At 43.5% G+C, this 27685-nt stretch overlaps 1 protein-coding gene across 9 annotated transcripts in view; it reads right to left on the bottom strand.

The window, feature by feature from the left end:
• The window catches only part of Dock3 (dedicator of cytokinesis 3), a 309055-nt gene that overhangs the window by 4323 nt on the left and 277047 nt on the right, over positions 1-27685 (bottom strand). For 3 of the 9 annotated variants that reach the window (XM_060385335.1, XM_060385337.1, XM_060385338.1), the window contains 12 exons: positions 18164-18305; positions 16699-16865; positions 16461-16547; positions 15830-16009; positions 15161-15244; positions 14932-15048; positions 11648-11769; positions 10400-10538; positions 9751-9898; positions 4628-4746; positions 3546-3633; positions 122-244 (listed from right to left, as the gene is read on the bottom strand). In XM_060385335.1, coding sequence (XP_060241318.1) covers positions 122-244; positions 3546-3633; positions 4628-4746; positions 9751-9898; positions 10400-10538; positions 11648-11769; positions 14932-15048; positions 15161-15244; positions 15830-16009; positions 16461-16547; positions 16699-16865; positions 18164-18305 — 1516 coding nt within the window. The remainder of the gene's footprint in view (positions 1-121; positions 245-3545; positions 3634-4627; positions 4747-9750; positions 9899-10399; positions 10539-11647; positions 11770-14931; positions 15049-15160; positions 15245-15829; positions 16010-16460; positions 16548-16698; positions 16866-18163; positions 18306-27685) is intronic. The other 6 variants (XM_060385339.1, XM_060385340.1, XM_060385336.1 and 3 more) reach the window with 6 other exon arrangements.

Raw genomic sequence — 27685 nt, 5'->3', positions numbered from 1 at the left:
TACTCAGCAGGTTCCTTTCTGTGGCATGGATGTTTCTTCTCAGCTGAGACGGCCTAGACAGCAGCTGATCTAGCCCTTGGTCAGAGTCTGAGACCAGAAACTATTTAGGGGACCCGCTTACCATGCAACAGGCTTCGGGGAGGCACTGGGGGGGCCAGGATGTGCCCCATGAGGGCAGACAGGAAGGGCTGGGCCTCTTGGGCTCCGCTATCCAGGCTCCAGCTGCTGGGGGCTGCTGGCACCGCTGAAGGGTGGAAAGAGATGGAGTGAACGGAGGTTACTTCTTGAACTTCCCACTTGGGAGAAACTGCCTATAGCTTGAGGCTTCTAGGTGTGCTCTAGCATACAAATAGTGTATCAGGCCCTACAGCTGAAAGTACTGGCCGAGCAAGGCACTGTGTGGCCCAAAGAGATGACTGGCCAGGGATTGAAGCTGCTTATGATGGCAACAGCAAGCTGATTTTTGAAGAGTATTCAGGATATGGCAAACTCAGAGAAAGTGCAGTAAGAAGTAAACACCTGCAGTCTCTGGGATCTAAGAAGAAAAACCAGAAGCCCACAGGAGAGGAGAACAGGACAGGTTGAAGAGATCAAGAACACAAAGAGCACAGGAACATAGAGCTCTTTACAAGTCAAGAGTTAGGCCAAGGTTCTTGCTCTGCTCATGCCCTGTGTGAAAAGCAGGAAGCAAGATAAGAGACAGAGACAGTATCTTTTGAGAGTTGCCTCAAACTGGTTTCACAAAGGGCCTGCAGTGACACTTAAGATGCTGAGCCATCCCTGTTGTCCGAATGCCTACTGGCCGGGCTTAAGAGCAAGACATTTTTCTAGCAAGCAGAGGTACTTAATGTACCCACTGAAGTAACGAAGCCCAGGAGTTTCAGCCTAGGCCCGGGGGAACACACTGCTTCCTGAGAAAGGGGGAGGCTGTGGAGCCCTTGGATGCAGACTAGAGTAGGCTGCAGACCACAGTCCAATGCCTCAGTACTGGCTTTTTGGCTACAGCTGGGGTGAAAGTTCTTTGTAAAAGGGGAGAGGAGAAAAGCAGTGGCTAGATTTCACGACTTAGGGTTTGGCTACTCTGAAGGTACAGAAAAAGAAATGTGAAGCATGTTTAATTGGTTCTTCCCAGAGAACAAATACCAGCAAGAAGAGACATGCCTTTCCTCTGCTGAAGCTTTTGGGAAGGGAAGCCTATGTGGACCAGGTGTGGGCTGCTTTAAGGCAGGGTTAGCCAGAGGGAGCTCAAGATATCTGAGGTTTGGGCTTTCTTGGCCCAGACACTCAATGGAAAATTCCAAGGCCTGACAGGAGCTGGCGTCTCTAGAAAGAGCTAGAGTCTAGCCTTTGATTAGGATGTGGTCCAAAGTGCTGGGCACATGGCATTCCATGGATGACATCATTTCCCTTTTCTTTCCTCAGGAACTAGCATGGGCTTGCAGCACAGCACAGGTAAAACTTCAGTATAAGGAATATTTAATCTCATGATGTATTGATGGCTCATAGCAGGAAGGAGACATCTGAGTCTGATGAGTGGCCACTGAGCTGGTACCTGCAGGAAAGAGCCCTGAATCTGCTAAGCATCTTAGCCTAAGCATAGGCACACCCTCTCCTTAGTTCTTCAGGTTTCCCTCTTCCCCCAAAACAAAGATGACATTTACAACGAAAGCCACACATCTCAGGGAAGCAGCATCTTAGAGATGATTCTGAGAAGCTTCTCCAAAAGGATCTGACAGTCCAACCTCAGGTCATCCCTAACTCCTGAAAGAACTGAAGGGGCTACAAATGTTTACCTCTAAGGGTCCAAAGGAACTTGAGGTCAAGAATGCTATAGGGGAAGAATGATAGGAAGGCTGTAATGGTGTATTTAAAATGGTGTCTGGGTGAGTCACTCTGTATCAATTAGAAGCCACAAATCTGCAGTGATGTCAGTGGACCGTCGCCATGTGGAGTGGCCCAAAGAATGATTTATCCTAGTAGAAAAGCAATACCAACTGAGGCCTGATCAGCATTAACAGATTTACAGCATTGGCCTGAGGTCCTCAGTACACAGCTCCTGGCCGGAGGGCAGGCTTGTCTTGTCTGGGAGTGACTGGCAAAGAATAACCTAGGTAGGTTCCTAGTGACACCTGGTATTCTGGCCTCTGTATTACCAATGGGAATTGTCTAATTTGTTTACACTAAGTCCTGACCTTGTGTTTTGGATATGGTAGCTCTTGGCTTTTTTTTTTTTTTTGTTGTTGTTGTTGTTGTTGGAGACACTGGTCCTTCCCTCATACACCTAGCGTGGGCATGTCCAGATCCTTGCTGCAGTGTGGCTTGAGGCCGGAAACTCTTCTGTGTCCAGCTGATGTAGCATCCTGGTCTGACCACAGATAGTCATTTGAGCTCTGAGCTGTGTGACTCTTGGCTATTTTTGAAGTTGATCTGCATCTTAGGTGAAGAAAACCCATTGTGGATTCTGGCCTTCCAGGTCAAGAAGGCCCATTGTTTGGGGTCATAGGTGCAGGAATCCAAGAAGCCACTTTTTCAGGCTGTGCAGCCTTGAGGTTAGGAAGGCATCTTCGGTAGGCTCTGTGTGGCTGAGAATCTGGCACCAATGCCCACTAGGAAACAAGGTTTTGTACCCAGTGTTTGACTCCTTAAAAAGGTCACAGAGTTTGTCCTCTATGATAATCACGAGGGCTAACAATGACAGAGGGGACAGCAGACAGCACTTGGTAAGCAGATGCAATGACAACACGATGAAAGCTTTGAAGGGACATGGTCTGGGCTAAGGGACAACAGACTACACTGGTGGGAAGTGAATATGCACGAAGCACAATAGATGGCGAGGGGAGAACTATGGTCCAGGTTCTAGTTGGCACACAAGCTCAGCCTGATCCCCATTTAGGTACTGCTGTGCTAAAACTAAAGTTAGGTGTCTGGGGTTTCAGCTCAAGGTTACAGAGGTTAGATGCTGGTTCGTATATCAGCTTGCACAGCACAAAGTAACCTGCCACCAGCTGCAGTTTTAGGGAGAGTTTCTCAATGGCATGGCGTTGTAGAGATGGACCCATTAGCTGGCCAGAGTAGCTAAAGAATGACTGGACTTCACTGAAGGACCCAGAGCTTTCCCTGTGGAAACTTACTTTTGGGAAATTCATTATATTTTCTCTTTTTCCATTCCTTTGGGGCTTTCATTGACCAGAGTCCATTTTGAGCTCCAAGGAAAAGTTTCTGAAGCCCCAAAGGGACCATTAGGCATACTAAATTCTAGAAGTCAATAGGAAGAACCTAGGAGAGTAGATGCCCACAGCAACCTCAGCTACAATGAATTACTCAAGGAAAGGTGGGCCCTGGAGAGAGGGAGAAATACAGACAAACAGGATCTAGGCCAGGTGTGGTCTAAACGGTGAACTAAAGGATTGGTTAGCACTATGTCTAGGTTAATAGACCTGGACTTTGGGTTGTGGCTCAGGACTGGACAGTTGGTGACTCAGGAACAAGAGTCAGACACTCAAGATAGGACAAACACAAGAGAGTTCCTAGAGTGAGAAAAATACCTTTTTCAGCCATAGACAGATTGGGGTCACTGCAGGGTTTACAGGCTCCAACTACTTGCTGGAACAGGGCCCGCTGGAAGTTTGGTGGCTGAGGGAAGGAGAAAAATATCAAAGAGTGTAAAACCAGCCAGCTACATCTTGGGAGGCAGTGTCATGGACTACAGGATGCAGGACATTCTAAGCTCAGATGAGGATATCAAAGCAGTAAGATGGCTCATGCTTGAGATATGCTGAGAGCTCCACAGCAGCCCTGGGAAGTCTGTTATGGTATCCAGGTATATTCTGATCTGAGCACTTCCATGGATATCTGAGACATCACCCAGGTTCTCCTGTACAGGACAGAGGTGCCTTCCACCATTATTTAACTGTCACATCTTTCTGATGCAGGGAAACCACTGGAAGAAAGGATTTAAAGACCCTGTTGCTCCACTCTTGGAGAGCCCTACCCAGACCCATGAGGGGAGAGAAATGCAGCAGCCAAACCTGGAGTCCAGCAGGTCCCATTGCTCTGATGAGTAGCTCCCATCAGATCTGACCTCTGCCTGGCAGAGATGTGCCACTGAAAAACTCCTAGCATTGTTGGGCCTAGGACAAGGTACTTAGAAATGACTTTTATGGGCTTGGATGGAAAGGGAGGGGCACACTGCACAGGGTCAAGTGTTACTTGCTGGCCCAAGCAGGGTGTCTACAGAACTAAGTTTAGAGGGCAACCCCAGCAAGACACACAGCATTTCCTACCTATGTGCACTACAGCCTTCTCAGGATGTTAGAAAAACCAACTTCCTATGCCAGAGGAAGAGGGAGTGGGTAGTCCAGAAAGCTGGCCGGAGGTTTAAGTTGATAGCTAAGCGTGTCCAGATACCTGCTGCCAGTCTGCTCATACCTGCACTCTGTCTTGACTTCTGGCCCTCAGATTCATTGTCCTCCCCAACCAGGAGTCCAGCAGCCCACCCCCAACAGCCTTCTTAGAGCAGAATGAGGGAGGCATGCAAGCCTGTACAAAGGTTTAGCAAATGCAATGCAGGAGCCTAAGCCAACACACTTGTAGCAGAGGACAGTTAAGTCAGGACTAGATCTGCTACCTGTCCATTCTCCAGAATGGCTGCTGGATACATGGCACTGCTTGGGCGGTCCCGATGTGTGGGCAGCAGCAACATCATTTCCCGGGCATGTCGGTACTTATCTGGCAGAGAGGGAGAGCCTGTAACCAAGTGAGAACAATCACGAACAGATGACAAACCACAGATGGAGGAGGGCTCAGTGGCCAACATCCTTAGGACTGGGGACCAGGGTAGGTGTCCCTTACAGTTAGGGTGAGCTCAGCAAAACACAAGAGTGAACCAGATCTAGTGGCTACATGGTAGAGACTGTATCTGGTCCCTTGGCTGAGGTGTACCCACTGACAGAGGCTACCGTCATCCCCAGAGGAAAAGGGTAAAGAGCGCTGAAGCCTGGTGCAGGCTGTTTGGGGTTTCTGAACATTGTGCTCTCAGGACAGAGGTGTGGCCTGGACACTGGCCTCTTCCAGAGGATTTGGGTGTGAGCCAAGGCCATCTTGTAATGGAGTCATCACACAAAGACAAAGAGACACTTAGAATAACAATCACATAGTTGTGACTTGACATACTGGGTCTACACACACTTACCTTCTTCAAAGGCCAGTGGTTCTATTTTAGCTGGTTTCCTACTTCCTTTGTGGCACATCCCTTCCAGAACCTTGAGTAGGCTCCCAGAACCTCAAGTCTACCTACCTGTCAGACCTACTGTAGCTCTAAAGCCAGGCTGGAAACCCAGGTCCCTGCACACAGGTGGGTCTGATACTTGCTGGCCCTTGAGCTCACAGGCATGGAACTAATCCAGAAGTCAAGAGACTTGTACTCAGGCTCTTTTGTTGTTGTAGTTCTCAAGACAGGGTTCCTTTGCATAGTCCTGGCTGCCCTGGAACTCACTCTGTAGACCAGGCTGGCCTCGAACTTCAAAGCTGCTTGCCTCTGCCTCCAAGTGCTGGGATTAAAGGCATGCACCACCACTGCCCAGCTTCCTTTGTTACTTTTCATGAAGTCACCATAGTGATTTTGACTGAGGTACTAGTAATGCACTGAGGAACTTCTCATTTATGGTTCTTAAGAAAACTTTCAATAGAAGCAGTAAGATAATATGCTAGCTTTCCTGTGATAGGGTAAATGAACAGTTCTGCAAACACACCCTTCACTGCATCAGACAACATCCTATCTACCAGTCCCTTCATGGCAAAGTCACCTGGACTTCAATGCTTCAATGCTTCTGACTCAGTGCTGAGAAGCTTGGCCATGGAGACAAGCCTGTGGGCTCTAGCTGAGAGGTGAATATGCAGATCCTAGAAGGGCTCCGAATCCCTGAAGCCTCTGGGGCTCTCCTCTGAGCCTGTGGTGCCAGCACAGTAAAAAGATCCAACAAATCAAAGCAAATCCAGGTCTGTAACCAGCTTACTGTGGGAGTCCCTGAGAAATCCTTGTGTTCATTTTAGTCCAAAGCGTCTGCACAGATGCCAGAAACAACTTTTTTCACAGTTCTTTTTGTAACTTTATTGCTGTTCTGAGAGAACCTCTAGGCAGGCTGTAGGACCTTTATCTTTTATAATGTCCTTCATTGATAAGGGAATGTGTAAATTATGGTTACTTAAACTTCTTGTTTTGTGGCTTTACTGATATTTATGTTCTCTTTTAAAATTTGTACTTTTAGGCAATCTCAAGAAGATGGCTATGTAAAAATAAAAACAATTTTTGAGACAGGGTTTCTCTGGAACTCCTTTTGTAGACCAGGCTGGCCTTGAATTCATAGAGATCTGCCTGTTTTTGCCTCCTACACTCTCAGATTAAAGGTGTATACCAAATCCCGCTGATTTCTCTCTGCCTTTCCAATTTGATAGAGTATGAATGCCTCTAAGCGCTGTGGACAATATCTGGACATGACTATCTACAAAGGACAAAAGCATCATTTTGATATCAGCTCAATCAAAAAGTCTATTTAATGTCCATACCACTCTAGGCATAGGGTTGGAGTTGTTTCCCTTAAGCTTTGCTCTCTAACCTCAGGAAGCCTGAGTCATGATACCAACTGTGTGTCCATTATGTGCTGTCTCTGTCCATGATGGTGGCTGGGATGGAGGAGAATCATCCTGAAGGTCTCGGGGCTCTGCTGAGGACTTAAATTCCAGTTGTGGTGGTCCTCGTGTTGTAGCAAAGAAGTACTGTACACTAATTTTCTTCGATTCACTTTCCTAAGTCCTGGGCAGCCAATGCCCGGGTGGGACAGGGTGATGTTAACTTTCATTAGACATTTAGACGCCACCAAGGCTTATCTGTCCCTAAGACTTTGAATGGTTTCAGCTGCACTCCAGTAATACCTAGGGAAGTTGGGTCCTAGTGACACTGGCTTACAAATCTATCCCCAAGCTTAATCAGCCTTTTGACCACCAGGGGGAGCCATGGACTTACAAGACTACTTTGTCTTCTGCAAAACTGGTAGGTGATTTAGAATCATCTAGGAGGTGTAAGTCAAAGGAGAAGACCCACCCCATAGGCCAGAGTCCTAAGCTGAATACACAGAAAATCAGGAGAAGCCAGTGAGTGCACCTTACACTCCAGCTGTAATGCCGTCATACTGTGAGCGAAAACAACCCTTCCTCAAGTTGCTTGTCAGGTATTTAGTCACAGTGATGATAGAAGTAACCAAATACAGGTGGCAACAGGTAGCCTGAAATGTCTCTAATTGCAGCCACAGCACAGAGGAGCGTTAGCTGTATCAGGGCTGGAGAGATGGCTCAGTAGTTAAGAGCACCTGCTGCTCTTTAGAAATCCGAGTTCTGCTCCCAGCGGCCCCATCCGGCAGCTCACATCAGTCTGTAACTCAAGTCCTGGGAAATCTGACATACACATAAATAATTTTTTTTAAAGCAGCATCAGAGTATTACTGAGCTAAAATATCCATCATTAATCTGTAAGACTAACCAGATCAAGTCTTGGATCTGGCTAAGCATATCTAAGATATCAGGTTATGGAAAACAACAAAGCCTGGATGGTAGTGTGGTCTATTTCCCCAGCTCTAATCAGGGCACTTACTGAAAGACACTGTAAATACCAATGTCCAGACAGTCACAGCTATTTCTTGGGCTTTCCTTCCTTTCTAGTCCCAAAGCCATTGTTTAGTAGGCTCTTTTCATAAGACATGGTCCTGCCCCTGTTTACAGCCTTCACGGACTGTGTTTCCTAAAGTTGGCCCCTCTTATCTGGATCTCATAGTTTATGTTAGGAAAGAAACATAGGTAGAGGGTTGGTGAGTGTAAAGACATGTACCCCAGATTCAGCATTCACTTCCTCACTGCACCTATGAACATAGTCAAAATGTGCTTTAAGTTAAAGTCCATGGTCGGTCTACTGTAACCTTAGTCACTTCTCTCCACTTTTACAAGGTTTTCCTGGCTGGCCACTGCATCTTTCCACCCATCACACTACATCACTTCTTTATATCTTGCCTACTGTGGGTCTCAAGGTTTGTATACTTTGGAGAGAGCCCGTACTTAGTGTTGTAAGTTTGTGCTGTCTTCCTTTGTATACTAGATAACCAGAACAAAAAGAGTTTATCCTTCTGAAGCTTTAAGTCAGCAACTGACTGGTTGACAGGCTCAGACCATTTTGCATGGCAAACATTTCATTGGAAAAGAACTGAGTTTTCTCCTCCTTTTACTGAGGTAGAGATGCAATACTGGCTACCAAGTAGCAGCATGATAGTAAATACAGCCGGAGAAGGCTCTGAAATTAGCTGGAGAGGTGACCCAAATCTACAAGTTTGGGCGCTGAAAATGCAAGCATTCTCTAACACAATGATAAGGTTGCTAGGCAGAAAGAGAGTGAATGAACAGTCCCTAAGAAGCTATCAACTTTTCAGGCATCATTTAAGGCACATAAATATCAATGTCAGTGACAAATATCATGATCAGTGGTAATACCTTGGCAGACAGGGAATGAAAGACTATTAAAAGGAGACAGATATTACACACGATACAGAAAATATCCACAATGCTTATAACATTTTCAAGTGCTGGCCTTCCGTGGCAAGATTAAAAATAAACAATACCTGCCCTTTAGTAAGCAATGAAGATCCACAAACTGGTTGTAACTAAGGTTAGATCTAAATCAGCAACAAGGCCTCCAAACTGACCCCAAACATACAAACCCAAAAGGTAAATTGACAGCAATATATGCTGTTGTTTATTCATTACTGGCCCAAAGCTAAGAATCTAGAAGCTAAAACTGACAATAATAAATCCACCTACTTCTATCTTGGGTGTGCCCTAACTTCTAAGCTACCCAGAACAAGTCTTAACTAACTACAAGGCTAAACCAAACTTAAATATTTCCTCCTCAGTGGGCCCAAAAGGTGAAACAGTGCTTTTATACTCAAGGCCTATGTCACTCCCCTGGGAAGGCAATTTTGTACCCCATCGATAAAGACTATACCAGCAGGCCAAGCATGTTGGCATACCTTTAACCCCAGCATTTGGGAGGCAGAAGCAGGTGGATCTTGGATCTTTATGATTTTGAGTCAACCTGACTATACATTGAGTTCTAAGACAGCCAGGGGCTACATGGTGAGAATCTATCTCAAAACAAACAAACAAAACTCCAAAACACCCCCCCCCATTCCCAAACCATAAAGGCTTTAGATGCTCAGTTCTCTCTTGTCCTCACCTTGTCTTCCAATGCATCTTTGTTACTTTTCACTCTATTACAGATTCAGCTTTCACTTTCTCTTCTTTTTCTATTTCCCTTTTCTGGACACTTACCCAGTCCTAAATCTACTTTTCCTAACACTCTAGGCATGCCTTTTCCCAGTAATCCTACCTCAGAGATTCCCATTCCTTACTGCTGCTTCTTGTACATTTATATTGCTGAACATACCTGCTTTTTGACTAACCAGAAAGCATAACTTCTCTTTCCCTCTTCCATCTCTCTCCTCCAGGCTACTGGTGAGATTTCCAGCTTGCCTGCCCTGTTATTTTCTCTAACTCCAATAAAATTTCCCTTGATTTTTCTTCTAAACTTGCTTTTAATTTTATCGATCTACAAAAGAAATTCAGTGTCTCTTGGTGACAAAGATGAAAGGAAGACAAGTAGGATTCATAAAACTTTCTATTCTCCTTCAGCAAGCATCCTGTCATCCTTACCTCGGGTGCTAGAAGGGGCAGAGGTAATCATCTGGGATGGTGCTGAATGAGTAGAACTCAGGCTGGAGGAAGAAGGGCTTGCCTGGGACGAGGACAGAACAGAGACGTTGGTGATTGAGCCCTGGTACCTGGGGTTGTGGTATGCAAGCTGCAAAGGAAAAAAATCAGTACTTCTGAATGATCAGTACCGTAAAGCTGGCACAGAGAGAGCTGGCTTATGCATTCATGTCCTGAAGTATCCATGCTTTATTTTGAACCCTGCTGGAGGCTGGGCTCATAGCATACACCAAGGACTACCCATACCATCCACATGGAACAAGACAGCTGTGTTGGCTCTATTGTGTTACACATGAGAAGAATGTAAGACTTAGCCATCAGGATTGCCAAGCAGAAGGCTAATTTGCCAGAAGATCTTTGCCATGCAATCTGGAATAGCAGCTAGGTCTGAAGCTAGGTTTCCTGCTTATAAAATAAGGTATGGGAACAAGACTTGGGGTGGTATACAGAAAGAAGGCAGTCTTGCTTGCTATGGAGAAGTGTGTTCTGAATCCAGAAACCAGGGGACTTGAGTCCCAGCCATTAGAACAGACTCCAGAAAGGTGAGTCGTGTAGTCATGATACCATGCTCACTCTTGCATAGCTCAGGTACCTGCATGTGGTGGTAGAGGTCTTCAGGAGCTTCACCCATAGAGTTGTCACCCATCATCACCATGTTTCCTGTCTCACTAGATGCATGTGAGGAGAGAGAGGATGATGAATGGCGGCCTGTGCCCATCAAGTTCATGGGGCTGTGAGCAAGAATAGGAAGTAGGGAGGAATCAGGCAATAGCTAAGAAAACATGCTAGGCAGTAGGAACAGTGGACAGATGTGTTAAACAGTGATACTCAACCTTAGCCAGCGCTGATTTGGAGGGTTCTATAGACAATGTTCACACCTGATAAGCCCCACTCTGCCACAGACTTGGGAAGGCTTATGCTAGTGCAGTCTCTCTTTAGAGTCAAATGGATCATAGCCATTCAGTATGAAGGCACTAGCAGTTTATCAGGAGGAATGAAAGAGAGAATTGATAAATCAGGTCAAGGATCCTAAACCCTTCTTTCTATGGAATGTCAGTCTGAACAGTGCCTAATACAGCACACAGTAATATAAGAGAGGCTCTGAGATCAGAGGTATCTTACTGGTATAAAGACATGATCAAAAGAGATGGCTATAAACTATCTCCCAACAACTTTCCTTTATCAATACTGGGAAGCTCTTTATTCATTTTTTCCTCTTCTTATTTGCTGAGTGGCCATTCTTCTGAGTTGCTAGTCATGCTGGAAAATAAATCTAAGTGAGAGACTCCTTGTACTGGCTTCCTTTCCTAAACCTGGCTTTCCTGTTCTAAAGCTTTGAGTTTTGAGCAGTCATTACTTGAATGCCCATACCACCAACATTATTCTCTTAGAAACAACTAACAGTCTTCATTCCCAAAGGTACATATGAATAAGGCCCATGGAGAGCTGGCCCTGGCCCCTTTCATGCTCAGGAATCCTACACCTCTGCCTTTTGGCTCTACTCATAGTGCTGGCTAGGCTGCCTTGTTCACAGCAGGCGTGGGTGGATCTCATCCCATTACTCTTCTAACTTGGACTCTTTTTCTGCCTAGCAAACTTCTGTCTGTCCCTCAAGACTTAGCCCAATGTTCCCTCCTCTGGGTATGCAGAATAACATGTGTATGCTTCTGTTATGTAGGACAGTGACTAACGCAGGTCAAATGCTACTATCTAGTACAAGGAGCTTCTTGAAGCAAGACAGTGGGGCTAGGAGATAAGAGGGGATGCAGCTCTTTCCTTCTCATGCGTACCCTCCAGACTTCTTCTCTGGAGGGAACCCTCCTCAGCCCTAATGCCTTACCTGTGCCTGTGGGTCATCTTGATGTTCTCAGGACTCATAGGGCTATGGGATGCCAGAACATTTCCCCGTGGGGTGCTGGTGCCCGAACATGAAGGACTTAGCTTTTCCAAACCTGGAAATTCCTGTTGAGAAATGAATGCTTTTTCACAGAGAGCAAAGAATAGATAAGTAAAGGGTATGAGAGATGAGCTGACTGCTGGTAAAAATGTAAAACAAATGAACAAACATAAAGAGAACCATATGATATACTTCTGGTTTATTTCTGGACAATCACTCCTTCATTACCAAATACTCCCCTAAGCTCATTGGAGCCTAGACCAGATGCTGTGGAGCCCCAGGTAAACTCCACTAAGAGAGACATATCTGGAACAGTTGGAATTGAATTTGAGTTTATAGGAGAGTGTTTACGGGCTTCCTTACTTCAAAGTAAGTACAACAATGGCTGGGAAGAAGGAGAGGAAGAATTTATTATTCAGCTGTCAGTCAGTACAAACTCTTATATAAGAACTGGTGCTAAGTTTTACTGGATTGCTAACTGGCCCAGCTCTTAGTAACCTGAGTTAAGCTGCCTGTGACTCAGTCTATAGGGAGATAGGAAACAACGTCCTGATGTAAGCAATTGAAAACAGCACAGTTCTGTTTTAGCATAATTAAATTCTTAATATGTAGACTTCTTGGCAGAAACTTCTAACTTCCCACTGGGTGGCAGAAAGCATATTGGTCCCTGTCTCCGTGACACTAAGGAAAATTTAAAGCACAACTTCCCAGGTTTTCTCAAGTTCTTTATAATATATGTTGGACAAAAGCTCTTGTCTTCTGGGTATGGACTTCTGAGCTGGACTTAAAGTGGCACACTTTTCAATTTCTTTTTCCAAAGCAGGCATACTGTTACAGTGTGCTTCTGTAACAGTAGAAGACCTTGATGCACAATGGAGACCTTGATGCACATGGACAAGCACTTTGTGTCTTTCGTGCAGTAGTCTGACTGCAGAGATGCGGCAGGGAGCTTTCCCATGGTGCCAGGCTCTAGGTTGCCTGGGCTACCAGTTGAGATGGGAAGTCTACATGGAGCAGAGCCCAGCCATGTTGGCAGGAACCAGTATCCTGAGGTAGAATTCCCATCAGATTCAGGGATGCTACTCAGGCTCTATTCTACCCAGCCACCTCAATTTTAAAGGGGAAACATGGATGTTCTTCATGCTTCACTCTGAAATACCATGGGAGGAACCTCCTAGGAGGGTGAAATTTTGTGATCTATAGAAATTTCTCTGGAAAGTGGTCCAGTCTCTCAAACTCTAATGAGCTTCTGTTCCTATTTTGCTTTTTTTGCTGTCCACTCTAGCAAAGAACCAGCTGAGGCCTGCACTGGAGGTCTGGAGAGATTAAGAGAACTACAACCTGCAGCATCCAAGAACAAAGCAGGCCAGTTCCAAGTGGAAGTCCTTGGATGCTCAACCTTTCCCAGGTCTTTACATCATCCCTGAAGAGGAACTTCTCTATGACAGCATCATCTAGCATCTGACAGCTACATTTCTTTGTTTCCCTAATACTTATACTTGGTAGCCCTCAGTAAAATGGGATAAGAGCTTGTCAGGTAGTGGCAGGTAATTTGGCTTATGGCCACTGAGGTCTGGGAGCCAGGATATTTAACAGAGAGGCTATTCTAGAAATAATTTAGCATCAGCCCTGTGGTTAAAAGTTAGGTAAGGGTCAGCTCTTATAATCATCACAGAATTCATACTGGTGACAAGCCTTGAACATGTCAAGAATGTCAAAATTATTTTACCACATTTTCGTCTCTTAGGAGGCATCAGAACATTCATGTAACTGGTAAGCTTCATAAATTTTTTTAGTATACCTTTATTGTACTAGTTTTCAAGGGCCATGTTATCACACAGATTCAAAGCCTGCAATTAATTGTCAAAGCTTAGCCAATACTAGGGAAGTCTCCTTAGGAAGCGCTGCACTGGCTACAAATCTGAAAACATTATATTGAGAAATGTACTTCATAGTCAGCAAATGTCTGTTGGAAAATGAACTATTTATGCAGCAATGTTGGAAACATAATTATTCAAATATGTAAAATTACTGATACGTAGATATTACTATTAGAAATGATGCATGGGGGGCTGGAGAGATGGCTCAGTGGTTAAGAGCACTGCCTGCTTTTCCAAAGGACCTGAGTTCAATTCCCAGTACCACATGGCAGCTCACAACTGTCCATTTCCAAGGGATCAGACACATTCATACTAATGCACATAAAGTAAAACAAATCATTAAAAAAAGAAATGAGGCATAGAATAGCATTTCTTGAATGAATATTAGGATACCATGCTTAAATAAAAAGAGTACAACTATTCCAGTGTTTTATGCATATTGTAGTATAGTGTTTTTTTCGTAGTATGACTATATTTTATGTAAGCATTATTGCCATGCTAGTATTTGAGATTACATGTATATTACAGCCTTGTTTTAAATTTCTAGTGTTTATCTTCTTCATAAAAATGTTATATATTTTGAAAAATTAGGTAAGGGTATATGATGTGAATAAGGGCCAGGGGACTCAGGGATGCCTGAATATTATCTTTGACCAGACATCATTCCATGTTGAGAAAACTGACCCTGAAATACAAGTCCTGCCTGTGCACATTAGTTCTTGGGCCAAACTTGCTATGAAGGTAAAGAGGTAGAGCAGACTTAGGCAGACAATCTGGGGGCTGGTGTAGCTTTAGAACTGTCTGACACCTCTAAGAGCAACCAGAATTAAAGTACTTGCTGCCAAAAGCTTTCTTAGATGTGATCCCGGGTCATAAACATATTATAGAGGAAACTGAGATGGGAAGAAAAGAAGTTAGAGGGAAAGAAAATTAAGGAAGAAAAGGTAGACAGATAAGAAGAAGGAAAGAGAGAAAGGGAGAAGAAAATGAGTAGGTAAAGAACAGAGATGACAAGAGGGCTGGTTCAGGTCATGCCTTTATTCTTTAGGTTACTGGCAAGAAAAATATCTAAGAAATTCCTTTTTGTATGTGTAAAACTCTTTATCTGTTAGCACAGTGCCCATTCTTTGCCTGTGAATCTGGCTCCTTCGGGGAGTGAGTGAACCAGTAAGAGGATACTGAACACTCTGCTTTGGATGTGGTATCCACTACTGTTACCTCCCTACCCCTCTGTAGCAGGGACAGCTTCTCCCTTACTTCCCCTCCCCCCTTACTTTTCTTTGACTGTGGTATAGGCCTGGAGGAAGTGAAACCTGGTTCTAATGGGAAGGTATGGGGCTAGCTTACATGGTACAGACTGGCCCTCATCATCTGGAACTGATCAATCAGCTTCTTATGCAGAGGCCGCATTTCTGGATGCACAAACTTCTCATGAACTGCCAGCCCAACTCCAAGAACATGGACCTATGAGAATTGCCAAATAAGGTCTCTATGTTAAACTTCTGAGAACGGGGTATTTTTATAGTGTATAATTTTTCTCACTGGTTGTGGCCCTTCCATGCCCTACAAACCATACCTGTTCCTGCATCAGGTCTTTGAGCTGGGCGATCTTCTCAGCATCTCCTGGGTGCTTGGTGATATAATCTTTATCAAAGAAGGCCTGCGAAAGGAAAGGTAAGTTAATGGAGTCTCTTCCCAGGATTAGTACTCAGATGGAGCCCTTAGAAGGCAGCTAGGTTGCTTCTTCATAGCTGTCCTGCCAGTACCTCTAGTCTGGCCCAATCGAAGAGTCAGGAATTGTGTATTTTCAGTGCCTGGGAAAGACTAGAGGTGGGTCCTAATCTCCCAAGGCTGGATGCTTGCTCTAGCTCTTACAAAGCTTGGCCTGCCAGGGTATGCTAGGCAGAACCAGTGGCCTGAGGATTTGTACTAGTTTCTTAGGTAGCCTGGCTCATGAAGGACTAGATTTCTTAAGGACCCCAGGAGGCTACTTAATTTCTATAATTAAATGAGTTATCCATCTGACAAAGATTAGGGTGGGAAAAGACCCCACTGAAGGTCTGTACTACAGAAACAGAGCGTGGCCAGGAGCATACAACTCAACCATCTCAAACTACCTACCTCATCCAGAAGAGGGCTAGCTTGGAAGCTTTTCCAAGGAGGCTATAGTTTTGGGAAGAGGGGTTAATGAACTGTGTTCTTAGCCAGACTGCCTGTCTGAGTTTGGTCAAGGTTTCCATCTTACCTCCTGGTAGCGTGCAATGCCTCCATTGACAGCTGCATCAATGACACCATTCAGGCACATGCTAAGCAGATTGATGTTGCCATGCACTTGTTTGTGTTGATACTGGCTGATCAGAGCTCGCAGCTCCTGGTTCTTATTCTCAACTACCTGGATGGCATTCTCCAGAGGGCTCACCTCCACCTGTGGGTACACAACACAGACTCCTCTCAGGCATGCTAACCCCTCATCATATTCCTGAGAACAAAGAGGTATAAGTTGTAATGCTATTTCTCCTTTCTCATTTCTATGGACATAACATTTCCTAGGCTTTTCTTTTCTGATTCAGGGTACTTGCAAGTACAGAGAATAGTGAGGAGTGTCAGATTAAAAAATTGGGGATTTCTGATTTCTTGAATTTCAGAGAATTTCTTTTTATTTGTAAACTGAAAAAACATCTGATGCTTAGGAGTATCCTGTGGTCTAGATAAGAGAAGACATCAAAGTTTCTGGCATAGGACTGGCCTTAGGGAACCAAGGCCAGGCAGGTGGCCAAAGTTTTTTCTTTTTTTTTAGTCCTTAGAGAAAGCTCCCTGGATATGAGGATATGAGGTTGAAGAGAAAAGAAGTTTAAACCTTCAGAGGCATAGCTTACCAGTTCCCTCCTTTCTACTTCAAACCACCGAGAGATGCCAGGCAAGCTGTGGGTCAGTGTCAGTGTGGTACGCTCAATCCACAGGCTCTGCAGGGAGGGCACAGACGAGTATAAGAAGCTAGACAAGTTTGGCTGCACTTGGCCTAACTGAGGGATGCAAAAGTGATGTGTTCCCAAGAGGCAGGGCTTGCCCCTAGAGTTGCTATGAGCCCTGCATTCCCTTTCCTGTATCCTTTACCTTGAATTCATTCTCTTTGTCCTTCGGGCCTTTGTGGAAAGGCCTGTCATACCGGAACTTTCTCACATTGTTGACACGATAGAAGCTCTTGACACGATCAGGTACTCTATCCATCTGTAGAACATCCACATAATCTGGAATAGGTGTCACTGCATAGATCTGTAAGTCTGGACATGGAGTGAAGGAGAAATCTAGACTTGGCAAAGGAGAAGGCCGGGGTGGTATCCTCTCGTCATCTCCTAGATGAAGTGCATTATAGCCCTGTTCCTTACTGGAGCTGTGGGGGGCTGCATCATCCTAAGGTGCAGATCAGACCTAAGCACAGTTAAACCTATCTATCCCCTTCCTTCTCTGCTCCAACAGTGAATGTCATGACCATTGAGCCAAGGTAAGATGGCAAATGTCCTGTGCTGTCCCTTTAAGGGTGCGATTAAGCAAGCAGATGTAATATCAGCATAGGAATAAGTGTCTGAGCCTGCTCACTGTAGCTAAATGGCTTTTATATAAAACAACCTTTTTGTTTTTCATTTCATTTCATTTCTCTCTCTCTCTCTCTTTTTTTTTGTGACATCAGGGCTTGAAACCAAGACTTTGGAATGGGAAAGATAGGTAAGTGCTTATTCACTGTGCTATATTTTCATCCCCTTTTGTATTTTGACACAGGGTCTCACTAAAATGCCTAGGGTAGTGTTGAATTCACCCTGTAGCTAAGGCAGGTCTTAAACTCGGTATTTTCTTGCTTTAACGTCTCAAGTAACTTGGATTACAGGCCTGTGCCAAAGGCCCAGTCAAAACAACCTCTTAATTAAAATATTCTCTGACATCTTTGTGAAGAGAACATGAATGGGAGTCTACTTACCCTCTCCTCTCTGGAATAAGCTTGTCACATGATGACTAGCATATAATTTTCAAGAAAGCTGTGTAAAATCGGTAGTCAGGGGTAGGCCAGCGTTTTCACTGAAACTTTCAAGTGCCAACAAATCATAGGCATTCTCTAACCTCCTCCTCCCTGGCACTCTGCTACGAGCAATTTAACAAAGACAAGGGACAGTAACTGCACAGGAAAGTAGAACAGGTTGCAGAATAGGTGGTAAACCTGTGGCTAGAGTCATGCTGGGACCACAATCCCTCATCCAGTGATTGGTCCTGACTGCCTGGCCAGGCTCCAGAGTCCAGGGTAGGCACCGAAGTCATGACAGTAACTAGCCTGACAACCAGTCCCTGAAGCTCAGCCTATGACCACTTACGAGGTCATCCATGGCTAATGGGATGCCATGCCACTGCCTCTTATGAAGACTGCGTATCCCGTCAAATGTGAGCTCAATAGTAAAGACACCAGGTTTAGGATGACAGCTAAGCTAAATAAAGGTAGAAAGCCGGCCACATGGTAGAGGAATGGTTGGCTGGGTGGGACTTACCTCTCAGGATCCCAGCCCTTCCTACTCTACCAAGTTTCAAAAGATACACTGAGCATCACACTGCAGGATGGCATCATCAGGATGGTTGGGGTGCTGCATAGCAACAGCTTGTGGGAACTCGCTGAGCATCCTCTGCTGGAAGGCTTCTAGCCTCTCGTAGTCATGACCACGGCACACATATTCTTTGTTCTGCCAAAAACATGAAAGCACATTCTAGGCCTTGCATGTACCTTGCCTCCATTCCACACAGTAGCAGTTACTCATCCCATAAATATGCCCTCGGAGCCTCCTTTATACCAGCCTAGGCACAAGTATAGGCACAGTACTCAGCTCCTCTCTTAAGAGAAATGACAGTAGAGAAGGAAGGCGAGGGACAGATGAAGAAATGGTGCCCTGTGGTGTGGCAGTCCTGAGGAGGGGTACAGATAGCTGGGGACTTGGGGGAAGGAGGAATACTTTACCTGTGAAAGGAAGCAGAGTAGGGGAAGGGCTTTAGAAGAATCAATGTTTTTTAAAAATACCTAAAGTCCCACTTGGTTAGCCTACTGCAGAGGAGTGAGGACAAGCAAGCTGTGTGTGATAACACCCCAAGCAACAGCCAAACCACGAGAAGGCAGAGATGTTTGCAGAACTGGTGAGAGGGTGGCTGGAGAGACTAGCAAATGTGTGCTGAGGAGTGACTGCCATGGTGCTGACAATTTTAAATGAGTGTATATCTACTGCTTATTACAGTGATAAACCCCTTTGGCAGTAAATTTCTTTCCAAACACGTCTGCCAACAGAACAAGTCTCAGTCCTTCTCTCTTTCTTTCCTTCCTTTAGTCTCATTACACAGGCTAGACTAGCTCTGGACTAGAGGCATTTCTCCTGCCTCAGCCTCCTGAACGCACTGCACGTTTGGTTTGAGTTAGGTCTCAGGTTTTCTCTTTGTGGACTGAAGTCTCCATGTAGACAGGACATCCTTAACTCCTGCTGCTCTGCATAGCTCACAGCTGGCCATTCATGAATAATAGCTAAAAGCCCCAGGAAAGCTTACTAGAAGGGGGACTGGAGAGATGGCTGAATGGTTTGAGAGTGCTTGCTGCACAACTATGGGGAACAGAGTTCAGATCCTAGCACCCATGTAACATTTGGGTATCCTAAGCAGACCTGCAATACCAGCTCTGAGGTGAACAGAGATAGCAGGGTTTAGTGGGGTTTGATGTCTTCCAGCCTAGTGGAGAAAATATGAGACCGGGGTTCAGGAGAGATCCTGCCTCAAAGAAATAGGGAAAGAATGACTGAGGAGGACACCTGACTCCCCGTTCTGGTCTCTGTGTGTGTACACACATGGTCATACACTCACACAGACACACATAGTCAAACAAATAAAACATTTAAAAAAAAAGCCTATTAGTCATACTGCCCAACTAGCTGGCACACCAGACCCGTTTCAGCAAGTCACCTCAGACACTGGCATCGCTTATTATCATGTCTTAGTCAAAGGGGGAGTTCTAAAGGCAGGGAAAGAAGAAAAAGAGAGGCAGAAAAGACACATCACCGTAAGGGCAGCCATATACTTCCGGCGGCAGAGCTGATCACAGGCCAGGTTTTGGAGGACCTCAACCTAGTATTACGGGTAAACTCAAATAAGACTGAGCCACATATCGGGGTGAATCAGGATGGAAAACTATTACCAGCAAAGTTCCTTACGTAAAGGAATACCTTCATGTATAAGCATATATATGTATACATATATGTATATCTATGTGTGTGTGTGTGTGTATGTGTGTGTGTGTGTGTGTGTATAGAGAGAGAACAAGTCATCTTTTAAATTTAATAAAAATGTTTTTCAAGACAGGGTTTCTCTGTGTAGCGCTGGCTGTCCTGGAAGTCACTTTGTAGGCCAGGCTGGCCTTGAGAACTCGCAGATACACACCTGCCTCTGCCTCCCAAGTGCTGGTATTAAAGGCTTGCGCCACCATGCCTGACTACTTCAAGTCATCTTTAGAGTATATGAAATACAAGGATGTAAATTCTACAAAACATGTTGTTACACTGTATTATTTGGGGAATGATGACAAGAAAAACAAGATACATTTGGTACAGGAGAATTTCCTGAAAATATGTTCTGTTTGTGGCTGGTTGAATCTGTAGACGTGGAACCCATGGACACAGGGGCTGCCTGTGCCTTTGAAGAACTAGCTTTTCAACATCCACTAAGATACACACAATCCTCATAAACATCCTTTTATGTATCAAATGAAGAGAAATAGGATTCTCCCAAGAAAAGAGGTCTGGATATTCTTCCTGTCACCTTGAAGATTAATAGATGATACTATTTGTGAAGTGAGGGAGGCAGATGACCCAAGGAAAACAAGATGAGTGAGCTAAAGAAACAGATGCCCTGTGTATGGAGTGGTGGTACAGGAATAGCTGAAGCTTGCGGGGAAGGCCCAGTAAAGGAAGGAACCCAAAAGCTGACCTTGAGGCTGGCTGTTAGTCTCATATTTACTTGTACACAAGTGCCAGTATCCCCACAAAAAGACAGGTCTGGTTGCCACTACTTCGTACTTTTACCATGTACTTCCATTTGCCGCAGATGAACTGACTGCTTAAGGAAGGGAAGGTATCATGAGGTTAAGCCAGGGAAATCTGTATGCTTGAATCAGCTAGTAGCTGCTACTCTCTGTAAGCAGGAGCAATGGACTGACAAGTGATACTTCCTAACATTCTTTGTTTTTCTTCCATTATTAGAAACTTTGAAACCATATTAAACCTACAGACTGTTACTTGCAGGCATAAGGTACAGGTTCTATGGCTGATCCTTCTTGTCCAAAATTTCTAAGAATCTGATATATTGATATGTTCTGTGGCATGTACATTAGAAGGTGAAAGTGAACTTAATTTTATGATAAAAATGGAGTCTAAAAACAAGATGGCAGTACATAGGATAAGTCTTACTTGTTTGATTCCCAACAAGACACCATAATTTTAGATGAAGTAAATTCAATGCCTGTTGTGACTTGCTTGGAAGAGAAAAACACGAGACAACAAGCACTGAATTTACTTCATCCAAAATTATGATGTCTTATTGGGAATCAAACAAACAAGACTTATCCTAATACTGCCAATTTGTTTTCAGACTCCATTTTGATCATAAAGTGAAATTAAGTTTAGGTTTTTAGGCTATAGGGGAGCTTTCCAGATGGCTAGCCAATGTCTTCCTTTTTCTCCTTTTGTTCCCCAGAACATAATGATTGTTCCTAACCATGAAAGAACAAATGATTCTGATTGCTGGCAAATTGCAAATTGTAACTTGGCACAAACATTTGTGGTTATCAAGGTTAAAAAGTCTGTAACATTCTGGTTTGGGGTCGCAGTTCAGCTTCCAAGTCTCATCTGTGACCTTGATCGATTAGTAGTGGCCTGAGTACAATAAATTTTTGTCATCTGCTTGAATACTTACTAAGATGAACGTCTGAGAATGCAATTCCTGAGTTTGTGCTGTTCTCCCTGATTGGTCAGTTTCTGCTGCCTAAATCAAATAAAGATATTGCTTTGTGTACACTCTTGTACCTGGTTGGGTTGCTCTGGAGTTTTGGACCCTAACATTCTTGGAATGGTATCACAAATTAGATATGATTTACAAATTGGGGTTGAGAATACAACAATTAAGCATCCTTTGTAAAGATAAAAGAACCAAAGAAATTGATTTGTTTCAGGACTTTATGGAGATGCTCTTGGTTTCTAATTATTGTATACTCTCACCTATTTTATTGAATTTAGTTCAACTATTACTATTTTTTCTTTTTGGGGGGACAGGGTCTCATGTATTTCAGACTGGCCCTAAACTCACTATGTACCCTAGGATGAATTTGACCTTTTGATCCTCCTGCCTCTACCCCCCCCCCCCCAAGTGTACACTGCTACACTTGGCTCTCAATGCTATTTATTTAATTAGACAAAGTCTCCCTATTTAAGAGCCTGCACTGCTCTAGAACTTACTATGCAACTCAGTCTGGCCTTGAACTTACAATTTGCCTACTTTAGATCCCAAGGGTTAAGACTGCAAGCACGAGCCATCACACCAGACTATTATAGCACCTCTGAGTATTGGAGTACCAAATGTGCTACTTCTGAAATGCCTGGGCTGGATGATCATTATAGGTCAAGGAATCCTAGTCCTCAGAAGGTCTGTTTTTACAACAGAGCTGGGATGTTCCTAGGGATCATAATTACCACGTAGAAACAGTTTGCTGACCCTCTTATATTATCTGTTATAGTATAGATAATTTTTTCTTTTAGCCAAGAATGATTATTCCTAAAAAAAGTGAAAGCTGACCTGCTTTACATCTTAACTATGGATGTACTGACCTAGCAGACTAGGTCCCCTCTTCCCCAACTCTCAGGGAACTAGCAGACACTTGATATATTAAACTTGTTATCATTCACTAGCTAAAGCAATTTTCCTAATGAGATCCTAAATATATTAAGAGGGTCTTGTGATATTTCTCATTTGTTGGCTTAGGTTTGTAGACATTGAAATTTATTGGAACTGGGGACAGTCAGAGCTAGCTTTAGGCCTTAAATGCAGCTCCAGGACCCATCCATGAGGACAGCTTTATTTAAGTCATCCAAAACCAACAAATATCAATGGAATATAGTCTAAAGGCACAGGATGACCACTGGATCATAGTTTGCACTGAATAAATAAAGTCATATACCACCTTTGGGCTGAGCCATGGTAAATGTTCTGTAGCCTGACTTCTGTACCACTTTCTTAGGGAAGCTTCAATCCCTTGTGCAAATTTCCCCCTTTGTCTCTCATTCCCAGATTTACTAATGGAAATGCTAATTTGCCAGAAAATGACAGTATGGGAAAGGGATATCACTGGATAGAAGTTACTATGAAAAAGAGGAAAACTAGGAAAGACAACTGTTAAGTTTGTTTCCTAACGATGGCATTTCCCCCCAGAAGAAAAGCTACAGCAGCCAGGGCACTGTAAATTGGTCTGCTGATGACATCATCAAAGATATAAAGAGCAACAACTTGGAAAATCTGCTCTAAGCTACTGAAGCTGTTAGGAAATTGCTTTCTAGGGAAAAATCTTTATAGCAACATTATCCAAGCAGGGTTGACTCTAATAAAATTTGTGTCCTTCTGCAAAACTGATTATAGTCCCTTTCTGGTTGAATCTGTTTGGGTGTTAGCACTGACTGCTTCTGGAAAACCAGAAGAGACCAATGTTGTGGCTTTCTCTATTGGCATCTTTTCATGCTAACATTAGTGAGAAGCTTTATGGATTGTAGGACATATTGCAGATGATGGTTTAGTTCTCTTAGACTCAGTTATCAAGCATGGTGTAGTTGATTCACTATTAGTTTTCTGTAGTTCCTGATATATATTTAGTATGTGGTGCTGGTAAGGTCTTATCTGGACACCTTCAAATGTTCGTCACTTTAAGAATCCTGCACTCTTAGGGGCTGGAGAGATGGCTCAGAGGTTAAGAACACTGGCTTTTCTTCCAAAGGTCCCGAGTTCAATTCCCAGCAACCACATGGTGGCTCACAACCATCTATAATGAGATCTGGTGTGCAGACACACATGCAGGCAGAATGTGGTATAATTAATAAACAAATAAATCTAAAATAATAATAATAATAATAATAATTATAAAACAGCAAATAGGACCAGACAGAATAAGCAGGTGAAGAAAGTTTTTTTAAAAAAAAAAAAAAAAAAGAGAATCCTGCACTCTCATTAGATGTTGTTAAACGACTTTTCCTACTTTTAGTTCATCTCTTGCATCAGGAAGATCCAGAAGCATTAGCAGACACTGCTAAGATGTTTCCTACCTTTCTCATGGTTCAAACACAAGGAAATGGTCATACAAACAGGAGTTGTGCTTCAACCTATGAAGCTTCTAGGATCTGTTGAATTGCCGACTGTAACTCTCATACTAAAAGCTACAGAGAACACTGTCACTGGCACAGATGAGCATACTCAAGTTGTGACAGATGCAGGAGTATCTGCCATATTTCCCAGCCTGCTAGCCTCAAACTAGTAATATTCAGAAGGAAGCAACAGAGACAATGTCAAACTTTAAAGATGGCTGTCGGGACCAGAAACAAGACCTACACACTATGGACTAGCCCTGTTTTTGATTGGTACTCTTTCTAATGCACAGTTCAAGACACTGACGGAAACTGTATAGGCTGTGACTAACTTATGAGTGGTGGAAGGGCTGCACAGATTGTGTACTTTATTAAATGTGGCTTAACAGACCCACTGTGAAATTTCTTAACTGTGAGAGAGTCTTAAAACATAACTAGTTATTCTGAACCATTCCGGTATCTTCTAGACCACAAACAAACTTGGTATAATGACTAAAGGGTATGTGGAGGATTAGGCAAATTGAGGCTCTACCAAACATTATAAGCCTGGGTTGGCTACCCAGAGGCTATTTAAGCTGTGGGCTGGCTTTCCCCCAGGGTCCGAGGATTGTTCAAGGTTCCTGAATAAACTGCATTAAAAAAAAAAAATAAAGTAAAAAAAAAAAAAAAAAAAAAGAATAAGACATTATCAAGCTTAATTTAGAAATATTTCTGAATAGAATAAGATCAAGAACTAAGAATATAGCTCAGCTGATACAGTGCTTGCCTAGCATGAATAAAGCATTGAGTTTGATTATCAACACTGCATAATACCATGCTCTCAGCACTCAGGAAGCAGAAGCAGGATGAGCAGAAGTTCAAAGTCAGTCTCAGCTATATAACTAGTTCAAGGCTAGCTTTGACTACATGACACACTGTCTCAAAAACAAAAATGAAAAACTAAAAACAGTAAGAGGATCAAAATGTGTCAGAAACTACTTCTGAATTCTTTACTTTCCAAATTTAGGATGGGATTACTAGGATCTTAATCTTAAATATTACAGCTGAGGCATGAAGTTGTCTGTTGTTTTATTTATGATATTTAACAAGTTTTTCTTACTGTTTCTTTAACAAATTCTTTTTTGTACCTAAGGTCCTGTGTAGTTCAGGTTGGCCTAAAACTCAAAATCCTCCTGCCTCCATCTCCAAAATACTGGGATTACAGGTGTATGTCAAGATGTTTTCCTTAACAATTCTCTTAAAGCGTAATTTGTTACTGTAACATTAAAAAACTAAACTATACTTGAACAGTAGTTCCAAACTATACATACTATGTGAAGCCTGACCTCTGAATGGGCGTCTTATTTCTACGTATAATTTCCTATCTTGCAGTGACCTGTAAACAAAGATTAAATTCCAACATTTATTTTGCGTTGACTTAACTAGTTCTATCACTAGGTATATGACCAAGTCATCCTTTTGCACTGTGTATATTTTAGATCAGTCCTTTAGACATTTTTCTCCCATTGAAAGAGAGACGTTGCTGTTGTATCCTGTGTCATGGAAATGGCTTCTTAGTCTTTCCACAGCTGAATTAGTGCTTGGAGCTCTCATAAGGACCTGAGAGCTAAGTGTACTCTCCTCTAGGTTTTTTAAGTCAACAATTCTCCATCCTGACTATATGTGTTACAGTGCACTCAGAAGAACACAATCATCATTTAGATGAACACCCAGAAAGTGTGCCTACTGTTGAGGTCAGGCTACACTAATGCTACGGGCTAAGATGAGCCACAATGAGGGAACTAGAGGCAGAACTTGGAAGGTACCTATATAAAAGACTTTTGGGCCCTAGTCACTTCCTGATACATTCCTAGTAAATACTGAATAATACTGCACATCAGAATAGAATTGAAGGTGGCAGCCAATGTTGTTAAATCAAACCAAATACAGTCTGATCGGTCCTTTGGAGAGAAGTGGTCAGGAGAACACATGAAAAAGAAAGGAGACTGTACAAGTGTTAAGTGAATTATGTATATAATACAAATGTTCTTGTGGGATGGGGAGATGGTTTAGTTGGTACCTGTGGTGTAAGAATCAGGAACTAAGTTTGGACCCCCAGAATCTATGTAGGAAGCTGGTCATGGAGGTATGCACATCTAACCTTAGCACTGGTGATATGACAATAGATAGATCCATGAAGCTCACTGACCACACAGCATAACTGAATTGATGAGCCAGAGGTTCAGTGAGAGACCTTTTTTTAAAAATAAAGTAGAGAAACTGTTTGGCAGTTAAGAGCACCTACTGCTCTTGCAGAAGATCTGAGTTAATTTCCTAGTACCCACATGAGACAGCTCACAACTATCTCTAACTCCAGGCCCACAGGGATTCAATGCCTTCTTCTAGGCTCTGCAGACACTTGTTTTTTAAAATTTTAAAAAAATTTATGGCTTAGGTACAGTTTATTCACTTTGTATCCCAGCTGTAGCCCTCTCCCTCATCCCTTCCCAATCTCACCCTCCTTCCCTCATTTCCTCCCATCCCCCTCTCCAAGTCCACTGATAGAGGAGGTCCTCCTCCTCTTCTATCTGACCCTAGCCTATCAGGTCTCATCAGGACTGGCTGCACTATCTTCTTCTGTGGCCTGGTAAGGCTGCTCCCCTCTCAGGTGAACAAAGAGCCAGCCACTGAGTTCATGTCAGAGACAGTCCCTGTTGGGAACCCACTTGAATACTGAGCTGCCATGGGCTACATCTGTGCAGGGATTCTAGGTTATCTCTATGCATGGTCCTGGGTTGGGGTATTAGCCTCCAGGCGTTACTGCTCTATAATATTGTCATAATAGCTGTGCCCAGATATTTTTGTTCTGTTGCTCTCTTTGTGGAGCTCCTGTCCCCTCCAGGTCTTTCTATCTCCCTGTTCTTTCATAAGATTCCCTGCACTCTGCCCACAGTTTGGCTATAAGTCTCAGCATCTGATTGATATCCTGCTGGGTAGAGTCTTTCAGAGGCCCTCTGTGGTAGGCTCCTGTCCTGTTCCCTGTTTTCTCCCTCTTCTGATGTTCATCCTGTTTGCCTTTCTGAGTAAGGACTGAGCATCTTACCCAGATGCTTAGCTTCTTTAGGTGTACAGATTTTAGTATGTTTATCCTATATTATATGTCTAATATCCACTTAGAAGTGAGTATATACCATGTGTGTCTTTCTGCTTCTGGGATACCTCACTCAGGATAATCTTTTCTAGGTCCTACCAGTTGCCTGCAAAGTTCATGATTTCCTTGTTTTTAATTGCTGAGTAGTATTCCATTGTGTAAATGTACCATACTTTCTGTATCCATTCCTCCACTGAGGGACATCTGGGTTGTTTCCAGGTTCTGGCTATTATGAATAAAGCTGCTACAAACATGTTTGAACAAATGTCCTTTTTGTATACTTGAGCATATTTTGGATATATACCTAGGAGTGGAATAGCTGGATCTTGAGGAAGCACTAGTCCTAATTGTCTAAGAAAGCGCCAGATTGATTTCCAGAGTGGTTGTACAAGTTTACATTCCCACAAGCAATGGAGGAGGGTTCCCCTTTCTCCACATCCTCTCCAGCATGTATTGTCACTTGAGTTTTTGATCTTAGCCATTCTGATGGGCATAAGGTGAAATCTCAGGGTCATTTTGACTTCTGCAGGCACTTGTACCCCTAAACATACCTATAAATCTT

This window comes from Meriones unguiculatus, chromosome 6, assembly GCF_030254825.1.
Source record: "Meriones unguiculatus strain TT.TT164.6M chromosome 6, Bangor_MerUng_6.1, whole genome shotgun sequence".
Classification (NCBI taxonomy): domain Eukaryota; kingdom Metazoa; phylum Chordata; class Mammalia; order Rodentia; family Muridae; genus Meriones; species Meriones unguiculatus.
Note: the sequence above shows the minus strand (reverse complement) of the source record. Positions and strands in the feature narration are given on the sequence as shown.